Raw genomic sequence first — 27,931 nt, 5'->3', positions numbered from 1 at the left:
GGAGGTGTTTGCATTTCGGGCATCTTGGAATTTTTTTGATGACGTAGGTCGGTACAGCGACGTTTATCGTCGATTTTCTTGGAAATGGTGTAAATTATGGATAAAAGTCATTCTATAAAAAGTGCTTGAAATTATATCATGAGTTGATCTAAGTAAAAAAATCGGACATTATGGTCCGTTTTTCATATTTCGAAATCCGGATTTCGCTGGCCAGGTGGAAGAGTATCGATAGTGAGTAAAGAAAGGAGTAACCAGCACCTTATAGGCCCTTAAGTTTATAGGCCCGTTTATAGGTCGTTGTAGCACCCATCGATCCAGAGGCCTGACTTAACTCGGAAAAAAAAAAGGTTTTTCGACATCGAGCCGTTATCTATCTATATTCTATCGCTACCACAGCATAGTCCAGGGTATGTAGAATCCGAAAAGCAGATGAGCGTAATAACGACCCATACGCCTATAGGCTTTTCTTGGTGCGGTGTCCTCAATTGAAATAGCCTTCATGCACGCTGGACTTGTCGCTCTCCTTTGACATTTTTGCATTGGCGAAAGCTTAGCTGAAGTGCGCTCCAGCTAGAATTGTATTTAGCAAATGGGTGGTTTTTATACGAGGCTTAAAAATAAACAAGTGGTACGGAATAAAACAAAAGAATATGAACTATGCAAAACGATAATCCGGGTATCGGAACTTGGCTGTTTTGAAAACGCCTTCAAATGCGGCGTGATACCTCACGCATTCCGGAGAGTTCAAATAGTTGTATCATTGCGCCTTAGAAATGCGTCGGAATATTACAATTTATTGATGCTGGTCATAATTTTCGGTCCCATGTGGGGTTATCAAAGTGGAAGTGCCTGCTCAGATCAAGTTACATTCTTGACGTCTGTACTTTTTGAAATAGGAGATCGAGAAGTTACATATGTGCGAACTTCTTTTGCAAACTTTGCAGTAAGGAGTGCATTTCAACTCTGCACTTGCGTTCAACGTGATTTTTGAGCGAGTTTGATAGGAGACATATTTTCTTTTTGCTCTAGTTAAAGTTATCAACAGACTCAATGGAAGAAGCCTTTTCACAATTGCTAATCAAAGTGCTGGCATGTTAAAATTGAAATTTCCGGATCTTCTATCACCCATCTTCACCTCTTTTTTTTTTTTTTAATTTTAATTTTGACGCAAAAAGCGAGGGGTCAAATTGGTGATCTCCCATACAAACTGTTCCCAAGGTATGCAGGTAGTTATCGTTTCAACTGCATCGACGAACAAAAATTAAGCATAAAACCTACCCAGAAAACAATATTTGTCCATTGAATTAATTAAATTCATCACATAAAATTCAATTTTCGCCGGCAGCCACTAATAAAGGCACTGTGCTTTTTCTTACTTTGGTGTCATTATGCTCCTTACATACAGGCACCTAGAATCTAGATATGATCTGTACTTAGCGGTTTGAATCTTGGATGGTATCCAAATTATCTGAAGGCGCTTGAATGGACTAATAACAGAGGACAAGTTCTGTGTTAAAGCACTTCATTTGTTCCCGTAAATAGAATCTTTGACTTTAACCTCATTAACAAAGAAGTTGTAATCAATTAATGCGTCCCGTTATTTAAAGTGATAGAGAGAGGAAATAAGTGTTACCGAACTTAAAGATAATGTTAAAACTATCAATTTGTGTCACATATTTAGCCCATTCATTCTTGTCTGTTCCGAGAGACAGTGCAGTGCGTCGTTAAGAACTTGATCCCTCTCTGTTTAATACATTCCAATTGGCTCTTAATTTCGAGAAATTGGTTTTATCAATGCAAAAGACTTAAGTCTCACATTATTAACATCAACAAGTGAATCAAAGACAAAGGTAACACACTAATTAGCGACTTCGGTTAAAAGAGTCTCCTGAGCAGAAAGAGTCATGACATATTTTAGAGCATAATAAGCGTATCAATGTTTCATTTATATGTTTTTACAAGCCTGATGCGTTTTAGGTCGATTGTGAGGGTGGTTTCACGATAACTGGAATAGTTTTGCCGCCGTAACAGACAACATATTTTTAGGTCATATTTTTAGTGATAATGATAATCACTCGAATTTGTTTGCATTAATCTACACAGGGTTACGTGTTATAACGCTTTTCAAAGTTTTATCGCTCTACTTTTCAATTTTAATATACAAATGGCCGAAAATGTGCTGTCCGTCACGCTGACTTTTTACCGCATAACAAACAGCACATTTTCGGAATTAACATAAAATTAATTGAGAAGTAGAGTAGTAAATCATTAGAAAGCGTTATAATACGTAACCCTTTGAAGACTAATGAATGCGAAACAATTCGAGTGATTATCATTTCTACTAAAAATATGATTGAAAAATGTGTTGTCTGTTACGCTGGCAAATCTATTCTAGTTATCGTGAAACCATCCGTAACATGGGGAGCTTTGATATTTTTTTCAAAGAAGCCCATTCCAACAAATTAATAAGAGTCATGGTGTTTGGCATATAAAAGTAAGCACTTATGAAAACAACCCCAGGTTTCCGACCCAGTTTGTTTCTTTCTTATTTTTTTAATATCTTTCAAGTTCTTTTTAAAAGAGATGAGGGCACTCTCTTTTCTCTCTGTTCACAGGAATTTTAGGTCATTTTTTATGTAGTTTCATTTCGTATTCACTCCTACCGGTGATGCATTTTTTCTCTCTCTAGGCGTAATTAAAATAAGAGTCATGATACCGACTGATTTGCCGGGAATTTTTCCCTGGTAAGAAATTGGGCAATTTAGTATTTCTCTGACAGTATTGTTAAAAAGCAATTGTATGACTTAGGATGGGAAAGCGATTGTAAATTGATTCAAATCGGGTCGAAGCCGTGGATCAACATTTCGAGGAAATCTTTTTATCTTAATCCAGATTTGCCACCTACGCATTTGTCTAAACGACATTTATCTGAGTCAAAAGGTGTCGCAATAAAACGGTCTATTCACCCGGTCGTAACAATTGATGTGTCACACCACTACTTTTAATAATTTTAATCATTTGGATGTCCAGTTTCGCTCTCTCTTATTTTCCCTCTCTCTCTCCAGATCAGTCTTTCATTCTATTTTCAATGTGGCCATTTCTCTCCGGTCCATAACTTCTCTCTCCCCATCACTATCTTATCTTGAGATTGAGGTGTCGACTCAATTTCCACTTTTGCCATATCCTTTGACATTTTCTCCAATGTAAATATTGATCCAATCTGTTATAGGAAGTCGATGAGCTCTGTTTTCAGTTTATTTTCAAGTGCTTGCTGTGTGACAAGCAGCGGCAAAATCTTGCTTCAATGCTTGGTGGCTTGATTAGTCGTTAGCCTCAAAATTTGGCAATAAAAACATAGAAAAAATCTCATAATTTTTAATTGCAATCAATTACAACAATTCTTTAAAGTAAAATTACTTCATTCATACCTGTTTAAGGTTTTCAAAAACAATTCAACGTTGTTCGTGATTACATAAAAAAGTTTATCTCCTTGATGAATTGAAGTAGGTGAATATAGTAGTTTTCCATTTCATCTAAATAACAGAGGAGGCAACATAGGCGGAAGAAGGCACCCTAGAGTCTTTCATTTTGGAAAGAGAATTCAGTTTGTCACCAGGAAAATTAAACCAGGTAAGCGTACCGATAATTTTTCATACCTAGTTAAACTTATACCTTATTCTACCTCTAACTTTGGGATTACACTGGAGGGGAGAAAAGTCGATCAGAGAAGGAGGAAGAGAGGAGGGGCTAAAATTATCATACTAGTCCCACCATAATTGATGAAATCTCTAGAGGCAAATGCAAGCTACAACACATTGATATTTCAGAGCATTTCTGGTAATTCTGTGAGTGAGCTTTCATCTCAGCACTGTCTATTACAACATGCTTCACTGCAGCAGCGTTTTGTTGTTAGCATGTAGGTTGACATTTAAAGATAGGGCAAGGAGAGAAAAGTATTGGATCTATCACTGTTAGATATTTTTGAATGCGGCACTGGGCTACTGAAATGAATTTAAAAAACCCCCTTTTAAGTTTATTCAACTTAATATGTAAGGGAACAGACAAGAGAGGAAACCACAACACATAGAAAATATACGTGTACAATACCTCGGAATTCTAAATAATAATAATAATATGATTTTAGGCGAGGAATGAACCAACATTGCGCGTCAAGACGCCTTGAATGGGAATCTTTCGCAAAAGACTACGAACATTTAAAATATGTTTCCGCACCGAAGATCTCACAGAAAAGGGATATGTCGAGGCAAATAGTGGGGGAAAAACGAAACAAATCATCTCTCTCTACTGTTCAACTAATGCTTGAGTTTTATTTCATGCTTGGTACCTAAATAAACTGAGTACACTTTTTAATGAGGAAGATTTTTATTTTAACGATTTTGAAAAGATTGCGACACAATTACAATTCAATGTTTTAGTCGAAACGTCGCCCACTAGAAAATTTTGATATTGATTATTCTCGGCCAAGACCTCTCCGGTGAATGATAACAACGAATTCTATAAAATTTTAAGCAAAGCGCAAGGAAAATATGTGACGACAATACAAATGCTGCCATGGCTCTAATTTGAAGTATGACGCAACACGTCAAAATCGCTTGAACTCACTTTCTCGGCAAGATGTCCGGGAACCACGTCTTTTTTCTTCAAATTGACACCTTAGTGATTGACGATACCTCCTTGAGCAGGTACTGTGGAATCGTAAAAATGCCTTTGTGAAACTGGAATTGGACTTAGAATTGTGAAAGGATTCAAAAATCCTTTTGCGTCACATAATATGCGTTGATTGTCCGCGCAAGAGGGTGAAAATATCAACTTTCGCGGCTTCAAGATAGGTGCGGATATACCTAGTAGAAAAATATATAAAACAAGCAAACAAACAAAACATATGCTGCACTAACCTCGTTTCCTCCCAGATACAGCCTGTATTAATCTGCCGTGCTAAGGAAAAACGCCGTGTGAACCTCCAGGCGTTGCCAAATTTCCTTGAGTAAATCACGAATTCTCGGGAAAATTTTGTAAATATTTTTCCTCCAATTTATCATATAATTTTGCTCGCAGTTTCACCTACAGTTTCTGAAAATTTCGAGGAAAAATATTCTTAGCTTTCCTCAAAAATAAAAATTTCATCGAAGGAAATTTGGCAATTCTCGAATACTCATACGGCGTTTCTCCTTAGCATGGCAGTAATTAAAAATTACCGTTTATATCAATAGATTCAAAAAATACGGCTTGATATTATTGTGAGAAATACCCAGAGAATATTCTCTGAAGGACGAAGGAAAATAAAACGAAATTTACACAGAAACGATGATTAGGACATCTTAAAAAAATTAAATAAGACCAGAGATTTGAAACGTTTCAGAGGTATACGTGATTTGGTAGTCACATGATCAATATGTTCTTTAAAAGAAAAGCACGCATTGCAAGTATCATGCCGAGGAAAAAAATATATAAATGAATATCTTCTGGCATTTTACTAAATATTCTCAGGGATGTCAGTAGACTTTTTGGGTTCCGATGTGAGCCCCGGACAATAGGAGTGGACAGTGATGTCCACTCTCTTAGGAGGCTGATCGTAGGCTTGAAGACATAGTGCATCGACTACAACATTCTAGAAGATTGCAATTATTGCTTTACTGCGGTTTGCTAGCGCAGTTTTTATTTCATTGTAAAGTAATGGCCAACGTCGGAAAATGCGTATTCCAGATCGCAACGTTATTAGCTTCCGCTCATGTTTCATTACTTTAAAGGAAAATCATTCTGCCATGCTAAGGAAAAACGCCGTATGAACCTTCAGCCGTCGCCAAATTTCACGCGAATTTCCGGGTAAATTTATGAATATTTTCATTCCAATTTTTCCAGATAATCTAGTTCACAATTTTACCTGAAGATTCTGAAAATTGAGAGGAAAAATATTCGTAACTTCCCTCAAAAATGAACATTTTATCAAAGGAAATTTTGCAACTCTCGAAGGTTCATACGGCGTTCTTCCTCAGTACGGCAGCATTCGACCCCTCATACTGGAATTTTCCGTGTATTTTCGTCTCTCGGAGAAAATCACACAAAATTGCACGGAATATTTTTGATTAGTTTTCCTTGAACAAAATGAAACAAAATCGGAGATTTTTAGACGTCGTCGTAGTATACAAACTCACAGTTCTTGCCATCGCATATGAAATTCCTGCAATCCTTATGTTAAACCCCTAGATATGTCCAGTTCATATATGAAACTTTTATTCCTTGTAAAATTAAGTATTTTAATTTTCGACTCTGTAGCCTTCATTTGGAAGTGGGTTCTACACATTTTCACGCAAGTTTGTGATACTTTCAACCAAGATTAACATTCAAGAGCATGAGTGTGAGGCTGTCAAAATACGTTGTAAGATGTACACCTGAGAGATAGTGAAAAACGCGTGTACCTAGACAATCGACAAGGCAAGTGCGATTCACGTATTTCTGGCGCCTATCGCCCTCTCGTCCTACACTTGGACGTATTTCTGCCAAAGGGAACTATGTACATTATGACATAAGCCCTGTTATGCATATATTCTTATGGGTCTTAAGGATCATATCTTAGTGCAAATAGATCCGTTTGGCAGAAATACGTCCACTTGTAAATACTTGACCTTAATCTAAATTAAATGATGAACGATCTAACTCCAAAACTACTCATTCCCTGGACTATGTCGACTAAAAGCATAGTATCATAGCTAAATAGTAATGATAGTCTGCCATAGATGAACAGTTACTTTTAGGAATCGTCATTTTTCTGCTCAAGGATATTGTCGCTTGTTAGTCATGGAACAACTGAAACTGCGCGCTTATTGAGAAATCTGTTTATTTGCCTAAGTTTTTCAAATGGGTAACTGCTAAGCGTGACAATCATCAACAGGCAAAATACGAATGTTGCTAAACTTGAGAAGATGTCAAATCCTCTAACGAGATTTTTGCCCTAACCATTTAAATTGCTTTCCAGACTGCTCTAACTCAAAACGATCATGTCGGTACGATGTTGATATTATGTTTTAGATCATGTTATGATAATGTTACGTTCGAGCCATGCATTTTGGTCTCAACATTGGCCAACGTTGGTGTTCAATGTCGGTTACTGTTGGTCACTTTGACCAAGTTGGCACCATGATATCAAAATAAATCCCCTAAGGAAGCAGTATAAAAATATTTAAAGTTTGCAGAACAATTATTTTACTCACATACCCATGTTGATACCATGTTGAGGTCACATGTTACCATGCTCTACTCACGTACATGGTCATTTTTCGCGAGATAGAGTCTCTAAGCGGAAAAAGATAGTTGGAGTTTCTCTCTAAATATGAAGCGATTATGTTCTTCAGCTTAACTCAAATGGATCCGCCCTGTAACCAAACTCACAAAAATTGACTCCAACTTCGTACTTTACAAAGCAACGAGCAGGAGACAAAGCCTCTTTTCGCCCAACAATTTATCGCGATTTTTATTTCGAAAACATCGCGATAAATGACGATTGAATCTCGATTTTATCGATAAAAGTTGGTCGCGATTTTATCGAACCAAAAATTGCGATGTGTAGCGATTTAATCGCGGCATATCGCAATTTTTAATGCGATAATATCTGCCCATATATTGCCACCGATATAATCGCGATAACCAACCGAGAAAATCGCCATTTATCGCGATCTCTGCTACTTGGGTATGGAAGAATCGTATGCTGCGAGTCTTCTTTGGTATTCATTACTGGTTATTCTCGCGAATTTTGAAAAATTGTGTTCACTTATGATCACCATTCTCAAAAGTACTGGACAAAACAGTCATAAAAAGTACGTAACGTTCCAAACAGGGGGGGGGGGGGGGGTCTTTTCCAGCGTTACACGGTGTCACAGGGGGGGGGGGGGGTTGAGGGTATAGAGCGGAGCTTTACGGAACGACTTTAAAAGATTTTTTTCAAGTTGCTGCAGAATATTTTGTCGGAATTTTCGTCGGCAGATAATTTATAGAAGTTTAATAGTTTTAAAGTAAGTTTAATGTATTAAAGAATCTCGAAAATATTCTCTGCAATACTTTCCCTTCAAATAGAAACGACAATCCGTTCAGTAAATGTAAGGTGACATTCAGATTATTTTTAGTCGAAAAGAGGGCGGGAGATCCGGAAAAGCCTTACATAATTTCTCAGGGAAATCTAGCACAGCGTTACAGAACGTCACAGGCGGTCGGGGGTGACAAAAATTGAAAATTTAGCGTTACTTAATTTAGGAACGACCTATAAACCTATTTTTATTTTCAAACGGAGTTTTTCTCGCATCACTTAGCAGTCTATGTTAGAATTATTTAATAAATTCACCGTTTTATGAGTGAATATGGTGAGGATAAATACCATGAGGCACTTGGATTGTCACTTTGCCCATTGGTCTGTAGGTCAAAAACATTGAAAATATGAACTTCATGCGTCCAGAAAATCATCAAATTCTGGTTGTAAAAAATGTTCTACCTTTCTCTGATACACCCCATTTGTAATCTTGTCAGATATTCTTGATCGTATAGCTCACGATGGGAAGTTATTTGATCAATTTGAGTCAAGTGGACGTTGATTTTTAGTTAAAAGACAGTTTTGCATGACAGACACGAAAAAAAATCAATATCTTATGAATGAGTTGGTTTTTTAAATTATATAAGAAATTAGATAAAAATGAATTTCAAGGTAAATTGAACTTGGTTCCAAGAGTGATATTTCTTTGTTTGCCCCTGTACTTATTGTCTCGCCACTCGACATGCATGCACTGCAACCGAAAGTGGCCCTGTGTGATCAAGGTCACAATCTGACATAAATTGAATTTCAGATAAAGTGAAAGTTGCAGGACCATCCAGAAGTTGTTTTACTCACGGATTTCAGCCACTTGACGTGCGTTCGTTGGATTTGGAACAAGCGTGATAAAAATGACAAAAGTCACTCACCCAAAATGAGAGTGAAAAAATTATTATCACTCGATGAGACAGGAGACCAATTAGATATCAGGGAAACATGACTCGGAACTTTAGAGTTTCAGTCCAAGCTTACCATCGGCTATTGTGTCACAAGCTTTTGGTCACCAGTAAATCTGTATACAATTTTCGAGAAAAGGCTGACTTGATATTCTTGAATCCCCACTCGATGAGTAAAAACTCATTTGTGTTTTTACGTCATTAATAAGTATTTTGTGTTGTGCTTGTTTGCAGGATTGTCTCTGTGCACCAAACTCGACTTCGTTCCCATAAAATATCATCGCCAAAATCTGTTACATATTTCATAAGAGACCGTGAGCCGTTGGTTAAAATTGAGGGCCAAAGACTATTGAAACACTGCCAAAGCCTGACATCAAGCGAAAATCCCTCTAATTCTGAACTACAGAAACGATGAGATCAGTTTCAACCGCAGAGCGGAAGAAATCATACGCTCATTAATCATGACCCACTGATTTTTAAGCCGTGACAACGACTGGATAATCTGGTTTTCTTTGGTCCACACTGCCATTCGATCATCAGGAAAAATGAAGGAAAACACAGAAAACGGATATCAAAATGCCACAGAACTCGATAAAATGCTGCCGAATGACAAGGACCCACCTGATGCCACCCAGACGAAGAGCACATTCGAACTGACAGAGGACACAACTTGTGGGTATTGGTGTTTTAGGGGTCCATTTCTGCAGAAGTTTGCAAATAAAACAGCTTATGTTATTTTGTACGGGATGCTGGGGACTGTCTATTCTGCCACTTTTGCCTACTTTTCCGGGAGTATTACCACCATGGAGAAACGATTCAGCATACCCAGTAGAAACATAGGTAACGTAAATGTTCTTATGCCTAAACTTTTAGCCTTGCGTTGAGCTTTTGAAAATGCTCGATTTGAAAAAAATGACAAGACATAACATTTTTTTTATGAAATTGCTTCCTTCTTAAAAAAGGAAGGAAGAAATAGACAGTGGCGTCAGCAAACCACCGTCACCCTGTAAGTCAAGTAACTTTAGGCGCACATACTCATGACATGTGAGTGCTGAACATTACATAAAAAATCACATTGGTCAGATTATAATTCCAGGGGTCCACATTGGCTACCTTCTGGAAGAAGGTGGCTCGGACATCATGTAAAAGGTTGGCGCAGAGAGTGGTAGAAGAGATCAGAAGGTGCGTCATTCGCCAAAAAAGTTACAATGAACTTAGAAGCTGCTTTTAGATGCATAGCAAATTCCAAATAAAAAATCAGTCTATCAATATCACCGTCATTTTTCTGTGAGAATGATCTCGTCGTAAGTAAGCAAAACATTTCAGGGGCCTATTTTCGTAGTAACGTACATACGTATTTCCATTTTACAGGTATCATAACTGTGGGCAATGACATAGTTGAAGTTTTGTTGGGCGGCGTTCTTGGTTACTATGCAGGCAAAGGACACAGGCCACGTTTCATAGCCCTCGGTACCTACACCGTTGTCATTTTCTGTTATATGAATGCGCTCCCATACTTTATTTATGGTGCTGGAGAGAAGGCAGAAGCTCTGACGGTAGAATTCGGGTCTAGTCAAAATCCAAACTACACTAGAGTCCTCGTAGGTAAGTCTTCCCGTTGGTTGAACGTCATTGAGCATGAAGTGGGAGAGATCTATCTAGAAAGCGAGTTTTGAAAATGCGTAACTAAATTGTATAGTGTGCACTCATATGGCGTGAGTAAACTCATCTGAAGTTACTATCAGCACTAGCTTAAAATTCAGATGGCTCCCTATCTCAATAACCAAGAGCTGAAAATCCAACAACTTATAAGCAACAAAATCAATTGGCGCAACAGATTTAACAACCCACTTATGGTATGATCCTCCATCATCCTATTGATGTTGGCTTGATGCCCACACTATGACTAAAAGAAATATCTGTTTTTCTGAGTTAAATGCTGCCAAATGACTAGCAGTTAGGCTTCTTCCTAGAGTTTTGTCTTTGAGAATATTCTTGGAAATGTTGCTGAGAATTTTCACAGTTTTTTGCAGAGGGCTCAAGGGTCTTAGTTCCATCGCTGAATAATAATTATTATAATGTATGAGAGTGATTTTGAATCTTTGCTGTTAATCGCATGGAATGGAATTGTTGAGGAATGTTCCTGCCCACGCTTAGTGGATCGAGTCAATTCGAGAGGTCGGACATGAAATTTTCGACTAAAACTGCAAATTTTGATGTTTATTTCGTCACTTTTTAAATTTCGAGGGGAATTATTGCAGGGAAATTGCTCGAGAAAACCAATGGAACCACTTTTAGAACCGTAAAGTTTTGTATAAACGGAGTTATAGGCGTTTAAAGTTTCCAAATTTATCCGACCTCTCCTATTGACTCGATGCACCCTGCCACTGTACGACGGATTCGTGCTGTCCAGAGAATCTTTCTGGAGAAACCATCAAACCACTCGGAAAGCACAAATATGTAAGATGTTTCCAGTAATTCAACTAAAAAACAAGACTTCAGACATGATGAATGTGGGTTTTTTTGGACATCTTAATCAAACCATTAATATCTTAATTACGTGTCTATTTCGGTAATTTTCGTTGCGCAAATCTTGCTCTACGTAGAATTTTGGTTGAGAAACATGTATCAGAATGCTTAACTTCGTACCTTGTCTGGTGGTCCATTTTTTTAATGACTCTTTTTGTCGAACCCATGTCTTTTTTTTAGAGAACGAGGCTAGTTCTGTGACCTGTCAAAGTGGGAAGGGATCGTGCCGGGAGGCGGACGGCACAATTTGGCCGCAAATTATTCTCTTCTGTGCACAACTCATCGCAGGAATAGGTGGATCATTATTTGGAACCCTCGGCTTCACATACATGGATGATAACACGAAAAAGTCTACTACGCCTTTGGTGTTAAGTATGGATTCACATTTTTAATACAGTTTTTTAGTATAGGATTATTTAATTTCTTTTTTCTGCACACAAATCTGGAGTGAAAATCACTGTTCTTAGTATTGTTCATCCACGGAAAAAAATAAGGAAGGAGTTGTTGGATGATACGGGCATTTACAATTTATTATGGTAGTGCCCCAATAAATTATGTTACTAACCCAAATCTCGCGGTACCCACTACCCCAACTTGAGTTGCAGGACTACCACAATTAATTCGAAATCTCCTTATCATCCACCAAATTGGGGTTTGGTGCCACAACATTAAGGGATAACCTCTAACATTTTTTCCTGGCCATTTCATTTGAATTTTCATACAGTGTAATATTCTGAATATATTTGTTTGGAAAAATTTACATTCACTTTAGAGTTTTCTAAGCAAATAATTAAACAATACATCTATGGCAAAACTACGAAAACGCGTTACTCTGTTCACGGCGTTGCAGACGTCGAACGATACTTTATTTTCACATGAAAATCTACTCAACTTCATTTCCTAAGAATTACGGTGACATTTCTTCTCTGATTTAAAAATATCCTGTAAAAATGTCTAGTGATTGTGCCAGTTTAGTCTCCGCTGATAAAATTAAATAGAGAGATTTGAGAACACCTCAATCGTTCCACGCGTTCTTGCAGTTTTACCGTCAACATATGCCCATCTGTAGAAAATGGCACTTGATGACGAAAAAGAAAACAAAATTGAGCTGTGGATGTCACTGTTCGGAGCAGTGTTTTTAAACGCTTTGCCAGGAAAAGTTTTGAAATGCTAAAAAATCAAATAAACATATTTATAGTTTTCAGTTTTCAGTTTCAAACTCAGCGTCAAGAAAATATGTTTCCAATTTCAATAAAAATTTGATCGTGGCTTAGAATCGTCCGGGTTTGATGTTGAATTTCTGTATTTTGTTGGTCCAACAATTTTAGAAAAATTGGTCAAACAGCAGTTTGTTAAAATTTCTACAGTGAATCCCTTGCAGTTTGTTTCTTTGAAATGGTAGTTCAATATCGAACATTCAAACGCCTGGCTTTTGACCCAATCCGAGAGAATTGGCTCCTCTGAAAAATGTACCGCGGTCACTTTTCTTCTTATTGAATAGTCATTTATTCCAAAATAGCTAAGGTACATGCCTACAATGTTTCATTTATAATCATTTCAGGTGTTTCATATTTCTTGAGGACGCTCGGACCGGCATTGGGCTATGGAATTTCATCATTAACGATGAAGATGTACATAAACCCGTCACTTACCCCGACCATAGGTCAAACGGATCCCAGATGGCTCGGAGCATGGTGGATTGGTATGGTTATTCACGTTTGAAATTAGTTTGATTCCTATTGTTTCCGTGGAATCGATTCTCAGTGTGCAGCCACGTTAGTTGAGCCCCCCACCCTTCAAGCATCGGTAATGCCGACAGATTTCAAAAATTGTATGACATTTAGATTAAATAAACAAACGTAATTTGATTTGATATTTGATCTCCCCCCGCACTTTTTCGTACTATTTCTGATGATGAAAGCGAAGCGATGCCCAAGTCAACGCCGTGATACAATTATTCGTGCTCGAGAGATGTCCGTGTTGCTTACGAACAATTGAAGGCGCTCAGCTGCTCTTACAGTCGTACCTTCAAAACATGGGCGCGATGTCCGGTACGACAAACGCATGCTATTTTGAAACCTCTCATGCTGTGACAGTTTTCGGCCGCATAGTTAGTTTGAAAAGCTTGTTTAGTAAATAAATAATCAAGCCCCATTAAGCATTGAAATTTACGGAAGAAAAAGGAAAGTAGAAAGGAACTAGGCGCACAACATATGATTAAACATTTTCTTGGAAATAATCTGAGACTTTCAGCTTAGTATATTACACGGAAAAAATCGAATTGCTGATTTAACAATTCAATTGCTAAAAAAAGTGACTGCAACGTTTCAATGTAGATTTTACAACAAAAGAATGCTACTTTGACCACCCCCTAGGTAAATTAGCTTAAAATAGTAGTTAAAGTAGCATTTGTTTTTCTTGTGAAATCTACATTGAAACATTGCAGTCGCTTTTTTTTAGCAAGTCAGCATTTTCCGCGTAGCTGATCTAAGAACGTAACACTTTTATGTCTCGTCATTACAACTCCGAAACAACTCTACGTATTTCATTGCTCAATTATTTTAAGAGGACAGTTGATATCAGAAAACTGTCGCCGTTCAACGGTGCAATTTTGATGATCATTTTGACCCTTTCTTTTGATTAAATTTTAGGATGGCTAATATTAGGGACGTTGCTCGCCATTATGGGCTCCTTAGTGTCCCTCTTTCCTAAAGTGCTACCAAAGTCGGCTCAAAGGAAACAGGCTGCACTTGCGAAGAATCCAAATCCTGAGAAACCGCCAGAGGAGGAGAAAGCATCATTCAGAGGTAAAGTTTAAGTAGCTTGTCCGGAAATCCTACTCTTTGAGCCATTCAAGAAGTAACCGAAAAGCTCAAAAGCATGACCTTTTTTTCAATTTAATTTGAAATAATTTTAACTTATTTAACTCGATCTCAATAAATATTTTTTTTATCTTAATTAGACAGACGTGGTTTAATGCAATACAATTCATGGTTTAAACGGTATATTTTGACAGACTTCAGCTTTTCATGCATTGTGTAACCTAAGAACCAATAAGCGCAATTAAATTGAGAATTCTTCGTTTTTCAGACATGCTCAAAACTTTTAGGCGAATATCGAGGACACCTATTCTCATATGCAACTACTTAGCGAATATTTGTTTCTTTTTTGGATATTCGCCGTTTTATTACTTCCTGCCTAAATACATGGAAAACATTTACAACGTTTCAGCATCAAATGCGACTCTTGTAACTGGTAAGGTTTATTTAGATTTTTTTGGTTCTCGTAAGTTTAATTAAGTACAAGGAAACAATATTTAGGTTTAAAAAAGTTATGAAATAAAGGGAAATGATGAATCAACAAAAAATTTTCATGAGGAGAGGGCAAAGTTTTGCCCAAGCTCTCAGCAGTTTTGTTTGTTATCCGACCTCATTATGCATGGATTCTAATTCTCATTAGTTTAAAAACATGTTCATTCCATCCATTGTTCATTCCACCCATTGTTATTTCCAACCAATTTGTCCGCGCAGTCAAAAAAAAAAATGCTTGAGTAGAGCGCCTACAAAACAAGCAGATACCGTCAACCATACATATAACCGACCTCGAGGGACTCCCACATAAAAAAAAAAACTTGCCACGAACAATGACTTCCGGTGCTTGGTCAGGACGTGCAAATTTAAGCTTTCTGAAATTGGTTTGAAAAGCGCGAGAGACTTAGAAGGTGGACCAAACTCCCCACTTCATTAATTAAGAACAAAACTAGTGTCCAAAAAGAAGATGAACACTGCTATTTTGACGAGTATTGGAGGAAAAGCTTTTCCTTCAGGCGACAAAATGAACGAATGAAATAAAGGATTAAAATGATGACCATCCCTATTACAAGCTCTCACCGAAATAACTCAAGGAATGTTATTTTTGTTTAAATCTTCGTGAAGGTAATTATCATGTTTTCGTCAGCCATAAGTAATGACATTTTTCAAGACCTCTAATAATAAGAACTAGGTTAACTAAGCACTATTCTTAAGCTTTCAAAAAATCTCTAAAATATGTCATTCTGGTAAAAATGTACATTCCTCTTGAAATAAAATGTTAAATACTACGAACAGTAAGAGAAATCCGTTCTTTAAGTGTGAAGCTCCAAGTAGCAATATTAATTCAAAATCTTGACAATATTGAAAACTTGAAAGTATTCTTAATTTTATTCTGTCTTAAAGGAAAACAAACCGAACGGAAGAAAAAGATTGGCACAGAACTATCTTTCAGCAGAAGAGTGAGATTCTTCATAATTTGTAAATTCAGTTCATTAGTTGTGTTTCGGTGGCGAAGCGTGAATGATCAAGTATCTCCCCATTCGAAGCAGTGATAAAGAATCGATTATCGCGGCGTTCGTAGCGAACATCCTTTTTATCGATTCTTCTTCATAGGTTTAAATGGCAGATCAATCGATGGATTGCAAAGCACGCCACGTCACTGTTGTATTCTGCCGTGCTGAGGAAGAACGCCGTATGAACTTTCGAGAGTTGCCAAATTTTCTTCGATAACATGTTTATTTTAGAGGAAAATTATGAAAATTTTTCCTTGAAATTTTCAGGGACTTTAGGTGGTATTGCGAACAAAATGATCCGAAATATTGGAAGACAAATATTTATAAGTTTACCAGAAAATACGGTTTTATCGAAGGAAATTTGGCAACGCCTGAAGGTTCGTACGGCGTTTTTCCTTAGCACGACAGTATTGTAATATCCACAGGTGTGTTTGGATTGGGCTTCTCCGCCATGGGGTTGCTTGTGAGCGGAATTGTGATAACAAAATTTAAGCCCAAGGCAAGGTATCTAGCAGGATGGAACGTTTTTTCTGCTACTTTCATTGCTTGTGGACTTTTCTCCTTTTCCCTCTTGGGATGTCCCGCAAATGAAATTAAAGAAAGCGACATAACTACAAGTGGAGAGTAAGTAAAGACTTTAACTCCTTCCGGTACCTCTGAACCAGAGTTACTATTTTTAAAATCGTAATTGAGGCTCAACAAGCTTTTGCAAGCATGAATATCTATTTTCAAACTGACCTAAGGATTCAAAAAATTCAGCAAGCTATGCAATACCGATGGTGAGACTCCCAAACTACGTATCTCTGCTTGCGACGTTGCAGACTTCTTGTCATAATTTAATTTTTAAATGGAGACCTACTCTGAGTCAATTCATAAAAACTTCCTTGGTTTTTCTTCTCTGTGTGAAGCAAATCCTGAGAAAACTTCACGGAGTAATATTTATTTGTTTTCTCGTAAAACAAATTAAACAGAATCGGAGATTTTTAAACTCTGCGAACGAGGTACGTCGGTTGGGAATTTCACCGTCGATACCTCAATTAACAATCAAATGTAAAACGAATCCCCACTTGACAAAATAATTAAGAGGATTCGTAGGCTTTAAAAGCAAATTATTTTGCAACTGAAAAAAGAGCTGCAGTATTTTGTCGCTCCCACTCTGTTCTGATTTTCTGATGAAAATATGTCATCAGAATTTTATCGATCACTGGTCACTTTCATAAAACCCAAACTGATTGCGGTAAACGCACAGGTCGTAAGACAATGATGGGAGTTTTTTAGCCATCGTGCGTAAAAAGTTCAGCTTAAAGCTGATATCTCATTGTGGAGGGAAAAGCTCACACACAAGCACAATTTTCCCTTAAAGAGATACGGTGTTTGGAGCAACACTAGTTACGTCCATTCAGGAAGGCAATAGCAGACGCGTTTCGGCCTTGTTGGGCCAATCCTCAGTGCAGAAAACTCATTTATCTACTTTTACATATTGGATACTTCACAAGTCTAAACTGGTTCTGTTATTTATTATACTAACAATAAATGGTAGGGCAGTGCAGCCTCCTGAATTTTCTGCTACCAAGCTCGAGAGGGCATGAAAAATGAAAGGGCATGTAATGAGATATCAGCTTTAAGCTGAACTTTTTATGCACGATGGCTAAAAAACTCCATCATTGACTTTCATATAAGTTTGCAATTCTGACTTGCACAATTGAGGGGCTTGGATAAGGCGCATAAGTGCAGTTTTTGAAAAAAATTGAGACGTCAATGATTTCAAGTAAAAAAAGTCTTAATGCATATTCTGTGAAAAATTCGCTCCCAAGCTTCAATTTTTAAGCGCCAAAAAGTCAGTTTGAACTTTTTTTTCGCCATAAGGATCCATGTGATTTCGAAACTTCAAACACGTATTGCTCGAAATAGCAAAAACTGCGTACTTATGCGCCTTGTCCTCCAAGCCCCTCAATTGAAGTTCAAATTAAAGCATGGCAATAGTAAGCGCAGTCCTTTTTTATGCAGCATGAAACTTTCTATCCAACATCTAATCTGCCGTCAACTGTAGTGCGGTGGTGGTTGCTGTTATGTTGTGTAGAGATTTGCAGACGCATGCATCAATTTTTGAAGACGAAACGCTTCTCTTAGGATATCATTGTGTGACCGAAAATTGCATTAAAAAGATAATAAAGTGAGATCTCAAAAAATGTATGATGTAAGAGTTACAACAACTTCCACGAGAAACGCACGTCATTTGCGGATCCAGAAAATCGGCAACATTGTTTCTCTCCATTTAAACCTATGGAAATGTTTCGATTCTTGGAGAGGCCAGGTGCTCCGACAAGGATCGATTATTTAACACAGGGTTTAAATGGAGGGAATCCGGTGTTGCCAAAATGCTGGATCCACCTCGGACGCATGTAGTTACGTTGAAACGTACAAGTACATTTTCTGAATAACTTTGAGTACCATAAGAATGTCCTTATTCTAGGGTTTATCAGATAACGTAAATTCTCCGTTTTAACATCGGCCGTCTCTTTGTCTTGGTCAACATTAACTCGCTCGGAAAGCGCTCTCAAGAGACTTTCAAAGTTAACTCCTACAAAACCTTTAAAACTCTCCAAAGTTTATTCTCAAGTATTTTTTTTTCTCTCTTTAAAATGCGCAGGGCAAGGTTTGTGTATTTACATTTTCTCACGGTCCATTACACAATGATGCTAATATGTAACTCTGCTTTCGAATTTTTAAAGCTTAGATGTCTACCATCCGTGCAATCAGAACTGTCACTGTGAGTTCGTGAAGTTCTCACCGGTCTGCCACCAACCTACGAACACCACATTCATTTCTCCTTGCCTGGCAGGCTGCACAGGTTTTGACTACAAGGACGGCATGGTTAAGGTAACAATTACGCTTTCTCCTAATGTTATACACTATAAATGATCGAATTGCCAGCCTTCGATGTAACTTCCCAGATGAAAATGGAAGAAATCAGGAAGAGAAATACGCATAGAAATGGAAACATCATTTAAAAACAAGAGCATAGGGATAATTATTGGAGTGGATGCAATCAATATCGTACAGTATCAGCTACTTAGATTTTACGATTTTAGTTCTTTCATACAGTTTCTAGGAGAGGGGCAAAACATATCGGCTGAATTCTGACCACCCGTACTTAAAATGACCTGGGTAGGGCCGGATTAAGGGGGTGGCCACAATGCCACATGGGCAGCGGCCCATGGCGGCAAATTTAGGGGGCGGCAAGTGTTGTAATTTTTTCAAATGTAAGTAGGTATCAAGGAAAAGTCTGATTCAGAAAAAAAATTGCAAACGAGAAGAGGCGAAAAATCTCTCATTTCCTGAGAGTTAAAGTATAGTAATTTCTAATTTGCTCGTATTTCGGTGATACGAGAGCCAGCGCCTTTCATTTGTCTACTTGAGAAAGAAACCAAACACGCAATTTGGCCTAGAGCGGCGCGGCGCGGCGCAGAGAAAGATGATGACGAGGACTTGATGAGATGGAAAGGAGAAGCCCTCGGTGCGCCGGTTAGCATTAAACACATATTAGCGCCTACAAGACTGCATGAATACTTCACGCATTGCGTCAATAACAGTGCGGTCAGAAGCGGTCGGCGTGAAACGCATAGCGCCTACAAGACTGTAGGGATACTTCACGCATTGCGCAGAACACAGTGCGGTTGGAGCGGTGGCTGAAATTAAAACAATTAAACCACATTCATTTTTGTTTATTCTTTCATAATTTGTTCGTTCTTTTCTTATAAATGAAAGGCCTCGTCCACAAAGAGATAGATTTATGGAACCTAATTTTCGCGCAAAGTTCCGTGAACTTTTGCTAGTGTCGACAGGGCTTTCACAAAAAATGCGCCCAACACGAGTAAACACGTCTTATGCACCCCTCCTCCTACACCACGTTCATTTGATGGTTTGTATCGATGTTTCAAAACGAGTGAGACGGGGCGGCAAGTAGGTAAATCCGGCCCTGAACCTGGAACTTCATTAATACAGGAGTGGAACTTAGAGTCCCTTTATACTGAGAGTCAAGACAACACCCCTCATGGAGTCACAAACGGGAATAAAGATTACACAAATTGAACGTTTTTCGTAATCTTTGATCGGCTCATTCTTAAATTCCTTTCTCCGTTCCTTCTCTCATTCCGTTTGTTCCTTGTCGAACCCGAAATTCCTCGGTCCATTCCAGATTATAATCTTTGCAATTGGTGAAAATGTAATCTTTATTCCCGTTTGTGACACTGTGAAGGCCTAAAATCCGGTTAACCAATCAGAAATGGATTCGCATTGTCTTGACTCTCAGTATAAAGGGACTCTAGTGGAACTCGGCTATCTAGAATTTCAAATTTTCGCGGCAAATATTTGAGGATACGGTATGGTAAGGAGGTCGGAGAAGAAACTCTTTACAAATTGTGAGAGCCTCGCGGGCCTCGCCTCGCCTTAAGATTATGCTAGTCCTCATTCAATTAATTGTATGTTTGTGATTGATGCACATGCACTAAAAGAATGAATCCAATAACACAAAAATAAATACAATTCCAAAGATGATTTTATAACCTCTTATTTTTTTGGAAAAATTATTAAAAATACAAGTTTTTTTTTTTTTAAATGGAAATTAATTACGCCAGGTAAGATAATTTACCTTAGCATGTACAATTATATTTGTAGTGCGGATGAAAATAGTGGAAAAATGGTATTTCTTTGATTATGATTCATTACGCACCCATGCAGTCGTACGATGCCCTCTCAAATAAGTCTGCTTCATTCATTTCGAGTTAAGCTTTAACTTAAGACATTTTCCTGAGTCACAAATAATTCCATCCGTCATGTTAGAAAAGATTGACAGCTAAATGTATTCATTTTTTAAATCAGTCGTACAGCAATTGCTCATGCATACCAAGTGCGAATGAAACAATGTCGCTGAACTGGAATTCAGGGAATAGTAGTTCAGATGACTCCCAATCTCTGCCGTGGAGTTCGGTCGTGTTTGGGAAGTGTCCTGTTGACTGCAGTAAGCAGTTCTTCATGTTCCTGGCCATCACCTGCCTCAACAAATTTGTCGGTGCCACCTCTAGGGCTTCAAATTTCCTTATATCCGTCAGGTGAGATATTGGACTGAATCAGACCACATGAAGAAAAAAGAATAACATTTTTCATTTCCAGAGAGGGGAGGAAGGCAGGAAGGAGAAATTATGTTTCCTTCATCGGTTGACAGAATCTCACATTTATTGAATTCACATGAAGAAAATTTTATAATTATGAATTACGGTATCCACGGGGTTTCCATACGTAATTCTTCATCAAGCAAATTGAATAGCCCAAAAAAATCATGATTTGCATTTGGCTTTGTTTTCATCATTATCATGCATTGCAGTTGTCGTTGTCGTTGCAGACGGAGAATAGTTTAATCGGTCACTCTAAAAAGAAACTTTAACGCTAGAAATTATGATACGAGAAAAACAGTAAACAAATTTTAATCGGCCCATTCCAAATTTCAAAGCTTTGAAATATTAAAGCGATGAATTGACTAATCACCCCATTACATGATCTAAGATTTAAAACGGGTCGATTATTAATTCAGTGTCTAATGTTTTTCACGTGTTATCATTTCTGGCACTTCAGTATTTTATCGAAAGACCGCAGGGGCGGACTGGGTACAAAATCGTTGGTTGGGCGAAGCTGGCACAGGGGCCCCAGGGGGGGTCTGGGGGGACACCCCCAGCGCAGAGGGGGGTCCGGGGGGCCTCCCCCGGAAAATTTTTCAAAAAGAGCCCCTCCTAGATCAAATTTTAGGCGGTCTTAGCTTAAAATTTGTGAAAAATTTGAGTGTTCAAAAGTGATGCACTTCACCTATTTACTGTACTTTTTTTTTGAAACTGAAGCAAATATTAAGGAATACTATAACAAAGATGAGAGGACAGAGCCATGAAACCTGAAACTTAACAATATTTTAGGGTAACAAACAAGCAACTTTCCTCCCCCTCCCAAATTTCAGAAATTTGTAATCTAATTGGTCGCATTTTGAGGCAGATTTTCCATCAATGTCTGCAGAAAAATTACGTTTCCGTTTTGACTTTCAGCAAAAATGTATGTATACACTCAAAAAGATCCTGAAAATTTTTGAAATTTTAACTCTATTTGGACACATTTCGAGGCTTCCATGACGCAGATTTTCCATCAATGTCTACTGAAAAATTACGTTTCCTTTTGGAACTTTCAGCAAAAAATGCATAAATACACTCAAAAAGATCCTGCAAATTTTTGAAATTTTAACTCTATTAGGACGCATTTCGAGGCTTCCGTGACGCAAATTTTCCATCAATTTCTGCAGGAAAATTACATTTTATTTTACTTATACACGAAATACTTTCAAATTGTTACATTCAACAAAGCTGGAAAATTTTTGAAATTTCAACTCTATTTGGACGCATTTAGAGGCTTTTCTGACGAAAGTTTTAGAAATGAACACGGTGTTTTCATTTGAAACTATACATTAAAAGAGATAAATATCTTCGACGGTCTCAAACTTCTTCTTTTCTCGCACTTTCTCATCTTCTGTCTCCTCTTTCCTTCTCTCTTTTCCTCCCTTTTTTTTGCTTTCGGAGGGCGTTTGAGCCCCCGAAGCCCCCCCCCCCTCCCCGTCTACGGGCCTGGCGACCGCAGCCTGATTTTGTCTAATTGCAAGTCACTAGATAACCATCTGGGCGGTCCCCTCCTCATATTCCTCTTTCTCTATTCTCCAGCGCTCCCTTAATTTGATTCAATCCATCCGTGGTTTTTGGAAAAATTTTCTCGATCCTTCATAGTATTTTATATTCATCGGGATCCTCAAAGTTCTAAGCCGGTTTAAGAAGCTAAAAACTATAGTCTTCGAAATGCGGGCCCCCAACTTATATCACTGGGGCCCCTTGAAGAAACGAATGTTTCAAATGGTGGGGCCCTTGGAGTCATAGGTCAGGGGTCCCGGCGCTTTTGTAACAGCCTGAACCATCACTGGTCTCCAGTCAAGTGCGGAGATCTGCGTTTTTCATTAGGGCCCCTTTCATTCAAAAGTCCCGGGCCTGGGTGCTCTTCCGAATTTCAAGGCCCATTGCACTCCTTGCAGTTCAAGACTGGGGCCCCAAGGTTACCTTCGAGGCGCCAATGCCGCTCATTTTGAAGTCTTACACATTTTCTTTTCCCTTGAGTGAAATTTCGTATATTCTTTTTAAGCCCTCGAGGGGGCCCCAGAGAGGTTTCTAGAGAATTGATGGTTGGGGATCCCCAACCGCCCACCCGGGCCAGTCCGCCCCTGGAAAGACCGATTCAATTATTGGCCTTAGATACTTTGACCTAGTGTCACTAACTGTCATTACTCTCCGTGTATAGGGACTCTCTTATTAGAGGACTACATACTGACAAGTCCCGTTCTTTGCTGAAGAAGTGAGAAAAGCGAAAGTGCCTTCAACTTTTGAGTATGCAACTTGCACATTCGTTGAACACGAATAGTTGCATCAAGGCGCTACACTGCCGTGCTGAGGGAGAACGCCGTATGAACATTCGAGAGTTGCCAAATTTCCTCCGATAAAATGTTTATTTGTGAGGAAAGTTATGAATATTTTTCCTTGAAATTTTCAGGAACTTTAGGTGAAATTGCAAACAACATTATCTGAAAAATTGAAAGAAAAATATTCAAAAATTTACCAGGTAATTCGTTTTATCAAAGGAAATTTGGCAACGCCTGAAAGCTCATACAGCGTTCTTCCTTAGCACGGCAGTCCAGTCAACTCAGTCTAATCTCCGTAAAGTGAAAACACCTCCAATTTTTGTAAATGAAACACGCACATCCAAGATACTGCATGAAAATATACGCAATATACTTAAAAAATTCGTGTATTAAAAAATTGTGAGTAAAATTAAAAAAGAAAAATTAATTGGAAAATTTATTCACATGACCTATTAAGTTTTTTTATACTTTTAAGTTTCTCTCTAGATCTTGCGCATAATTAATCACGAGTCACTCAATGGGGGACACGTCGTCGACACCAATCAATGACTGGGCAACGGGTTGACTTGTTCTCGGAGAGGACAAAAAAATTGCCCAATTTCCGGACTGGACGATGTTGGCAACGACGTACGACCTATCGATGACCAAAGCGCGAAACCACGTATCTCCATTTGCAACGTTGCAGACTTCCTGTCATATTTTAATATTTTTTAGAATAACTAGTAATTTCTTGGAATAGTTCCTTGATTTTTTTCTGATAGTAGAATATTCTGTTCAAAACTAAAATTGTAAAGTTAGCTTGTTTTTCCTTGAATAAATAAAATAGGAGCAGAAATTTTGAAACACCGCAATAGATGTACGTGATTTCGCACCTTCGTCATCGATAAGCGTTCTTCATGAACATCAATGGAGATGTTGCATGTGTGAGGAATTTGCGATTTGACTGTTGATTCTTATGTAAAAAGTTCGCGAGAAACACGGTGGTGCCCCTGGTTTTCTCTGAAATCAACTCCCAAGCTCAAAAAAAGCTCTCAAGTTGAGGCCAAAATAGAAGAGACACCCTACGCTATCCTAAGAGTCCACGTCTACATCAAGACGAACTGTCCATGCAAAGATAGGGAACACATACATTAGCAGAGTTGCCGTGTTTTCAGTTTTAGAGTCCCCAAATAAAGTGGCAGCCCTGTCAATGTATTTGCTCCCTATCTTTGCATGGAGAGTTTGTTTTGATGTAGAGGTGGACTCTCAGGGTAGGGTGGGATATCCCCTCCATTTTGGCCTCAACTTGAGAGCTTTTTTTGAGCTTGGGAGTTGATTTCAGAGAAAACCAGTGGCACCGCCATCGTGTTTCTTGCGAACTTTTACATAAGAATTAATGGTCAAATCGCAAATCCCTCACACATGCATGCAACATCTCCATTACCAGCCCTTACTTTTGCACGTAGATTTTTGTTTCGTTTTTAGAAACACTCGATGTAGAAATGTCCCATTTGATTAATCCCATCGAAACATTTGATAAAGATTCGTTATTATGAATGAACTCTAGCATGTGTTCATATCGTAAATTTTTCGTTGCAGGAGTGTGAGGGAGCAAGATAAATCCGTTGCGATTGGGTTCGGAATGACATTGTACAGTTTATTTGCCTTCATTCCATCCCCAATCATGTTCGGAGCTTTAGTGGGTAAGTATCTTACGCTTGGATCAGTTTTCCAACGACTTTTTGTGATGCACTGGAAAAAAAACACATTGGATCTAGAGTCCAGACTCTTGAAAACATTGACAAGAAAAAATACTCTTGATTCAATCGGATTTTTGCTTGAATCAAAACGAAATCCGCTTAAATTAAGAGGCTTGGTTCTTGATTTAAGCTAGACTCTGATTTAATCAAGAGTACTTTTTCTCGTCGATGTTTTTAAGAGTCTGGACTCTAGATCCAATGTGTTTTTTTTTCCAGTGTAGTCTCGCGTTTATTCATTTTTTAAGGAACAGGCATCTTAGCTCTCAAATTGAAGAATCTAATCGTGAGACGGAGATTTATTTTTTGCGTTATTGTGGCTGTTAGGTTAGCTTCTACATTTTTGAGCCTTGAAACTCAATTTCAGGTTGATCGATAATATAAGGGAGAGTGTCGCTTTCCTAAAAATATGCTGATTTTTTTTCTGGAGCTTAAAACTTCCAATTCAAGGTTCTCGATTCTAACATTATTGATCTATGCAAGAGGAATGATGTTGAAAATTAAACACTCCCTCATTTTGGAACTTTCAGAACGAAACATCATTCAATATTGTTTTAATTGTTTTTTTTAACATTTATAAAGTAAAAGAATTTTGAAAGAGGAGGGGATCGAAGGACAAAAATGGGTGCCTGCAGGGCATTCTAAAATGCCAAAATGGCACAAAGTGTCCAATAACTTATTTTTTTTGTGGAAAAATGGGTGGAAGACGTATTTATCACGCCTCTGCCTGGGAGTTAACAATGGCATTATTCAGGATAAAAAATAATTGAAATATTAAGGAATAATTACGTAGAAATGAAAAAGGCTGATCTTGATTTTCAGATAAAACCTGTTTAGTTTGGGGCAAAACTTGCGGGAGGAAAGGAAATTGCTGGCTTTACAATAACAGGCAGCTGAAGAATATCATCGTATACACAGCAACAGGTAAAGATTTGAAAAAAAAAATTTTTATTCGTCTACTAACTTCACATTAATCAACAAAATTCCAAGAATTTCATGGAGGCCTCAAAGGTCACCTTCTCGAGCACGTACAGGCAAAAACTGCAGCGCTAAAATGTTGAAAGAAAAAGGACTCAACTAGGGTCACGGGAATTTGGATGGGATAAATGTAATTACGATTTGTTCATTGCCTTTTCCAAGATTGTGTCGATGTTTGGATTTCAGTAACTTTTAGGGGAAAATGTTCAAAATTCAGAAATCGGCTCATTGCCGTTCGAGAAAAGTACAACACATAGACTAACAATTTTGATTACTTTTAGAGGCTACATACAATACGGCATTCCCCATTATCACTTAGATCTTTGTAGACTCTAACTTCAATAAATTCCTCAAAATGTTAAATGTTCTTCTTCAAAGAAAGGTATTTCCAAATGAATGGAAGGAGGCGCGATTGGCACTGATTATTCCAAAGGGCAACATGAGGAAGAGAGCATACAGGCCGATCTGTATACTTAACACTTTTAGTAAAATATATGAACATATTATTGCCAACAGATTACAGGGGAAAATCAACGTCTCTGAAAGCCAATATGGTTTTCGGAGAGGAAGATCTACAATTAACGCACTTAATAAAATAAGAGAACTATATGAAAAAAATAGAAGGTTAGGGATTAAAAGAAGACTAATGGTTGCCGCCGGCCTGGATGAGAAAAACGCGTTCAACTCCTTAAGATACACAGATGTCATTATTTCCCTTAGGGATCAGGGGGTTGAATGCTATTTGATAGAACTAATGAAAGATTACTTGTCTGAGAGATTTCCGGTGTGTGGGGACCACAGAATGCCGGTCTACTCGGGATGTCCACAGGGTGGGATTCTTTCGCCATTACTATGGAATATAGTGTAAGAGTATGTGATTCGTAACAGGGAGTCTCCTAACGTGGAAAAAATCGCTTACGCAGACGATCTTCTAGTTACATTTCTTACCGTTAATTTAAGAACACTCGAGATAGATTCAAAATATGTATCAAATAACATTTAACTAAAGTTTTAAGACCGCTTAGGAGAATCCCTTGTTTCGGGTTATGTCACATGCTCGAATACTAGTCTGGAGCTTCTCTCGGGTATCCTCCCGGCTATGCAGATCCATTATTCCATATACCATCCATATCATACCATCCATATCCATTATACCATTATTCTTCGTGAGAGAACCAAAAATGAATACTTTAGTGCCCACGTACAAATGAGCAGCACAATGTCTAATACAAATTTTCATTATGTATGTCCAAAAACTTTGTTCTTGATTTCTAATTTTCAATTTAAATTTTTCAGCACTGGTATCGATTGGTCTACTGTTTGATCTCGGTGTATGGTTCTATTCAAAAGAACTGAAAATATTTGACGAAGAACCTGAAAAAGAACCAGAGAAGAAGGAAAAAAAATCGAGTATCATCAAAAAATAAACCACTCTACGCTTCACTATAACATTAATTCTCGGTGACCAAACTGTAAAAAATACTTTTGTACCTTTTAAATACATTATTGTGATAATATCAATAAGGATTGAAAAATGTGGGAATTTTCTGTGATGACTGTAATATCGTCAATGATTCAATTATGGATAATCAAAAGTGTAACATAATACCTTTCAATTAGAAAAAAGTTAAATCTTAAGGGTTTTTGAGATGCAGCTCAACCAATATTATGTGGTTGTATTGCACAATATTAATTACAGACTTGTAGGTGCTTATTCATCGGCAAAAAAACATCAGTTTACTAAAAAAAACTGCAGGTGTGTCATTCGACATGGCTCCGCAAAATCTAGGCTGGTATAAAGAAGCTTCACTTGCATCATTGACACCGTAGAGCTGAGTTGCTGCGTTTGCATTATTCATGAGGGTATCAGGTATATAT

The 27,931-nt window shown here is 37.9% G+C and overlaps 1 protein-coding gene across 2 annotated transcripts; it reads left to right on the top strand.

Moving 5' to 3' along the window:
* The first annotated feature begins 1,711 nt into the window (after window positions 1-1,711).
* LOC109037422 (solute carrier organic anion transporter family member 74D) lies at window positions 1,712-27,577 on the top strand. 2 transcript variants are annotated; one of them, XM_072300480.1, is made up of 14 exons: window positions 1,712-1,850; window positions 3,438-3,630; window positions 9,226-9,831; window positions 10,363-10,596; window positions 11,701-11,892; window positions 13,082-13,222; window positions 14,172-14,327; window positions 14,611-14,775; window positions 16,270-16,468; window positions 18,577-18,724; window positions 20,726-20,955; window positions 24,918-25,021; window positions 25,898-25,999; window positions 27,350-27,577. In XM_072300480.1, exons 3-14 carry the CDS (start codon window positions 9,537-9,539, stop codon window positions 27,478-27,480), a joined length of 2,097 nt encoding a protein of 698 aa, XP_072156581.1. In that variant the 5' UTR covers window positions 1,712-1,850; window positions 3,438-3,630; window positions 9,226-9,536; the 3' UTR covers window positions 27,481-27,577. The 2 variants fall into 2 exon arrangements, with proteins under 2 accessions (XP_072156581.1, XP_018907628.2); XM_019052083.2 differs by lacking the exon at window positions 1,712-1,850 and having other exon boundaries at window positions 3,212-3,630.
* The last annotated feature ends 354 nt before the right edge of the window (window positions 27,578-27,931 follow it).

The sequence above is a fragment of the Bemisia tabaci genome, chromosome 5 (assembly GCF_918797505.1).
Source record: "Bemisia tabaci chromosome 5, PGI_BMITA_v3".
Classification (NCBI taxonomy): domain Eukaryota; kingdom Metazoa; phylum Arthropoda; class Insecta; order Hemiptera; family Aleyrodidae; genus Bemisia; species Bemisia tabaci.
Note: the sequence above shows the minus strand (reverse complement) of the source record. Positions and strands in the feature narration are given on the sequence as shown.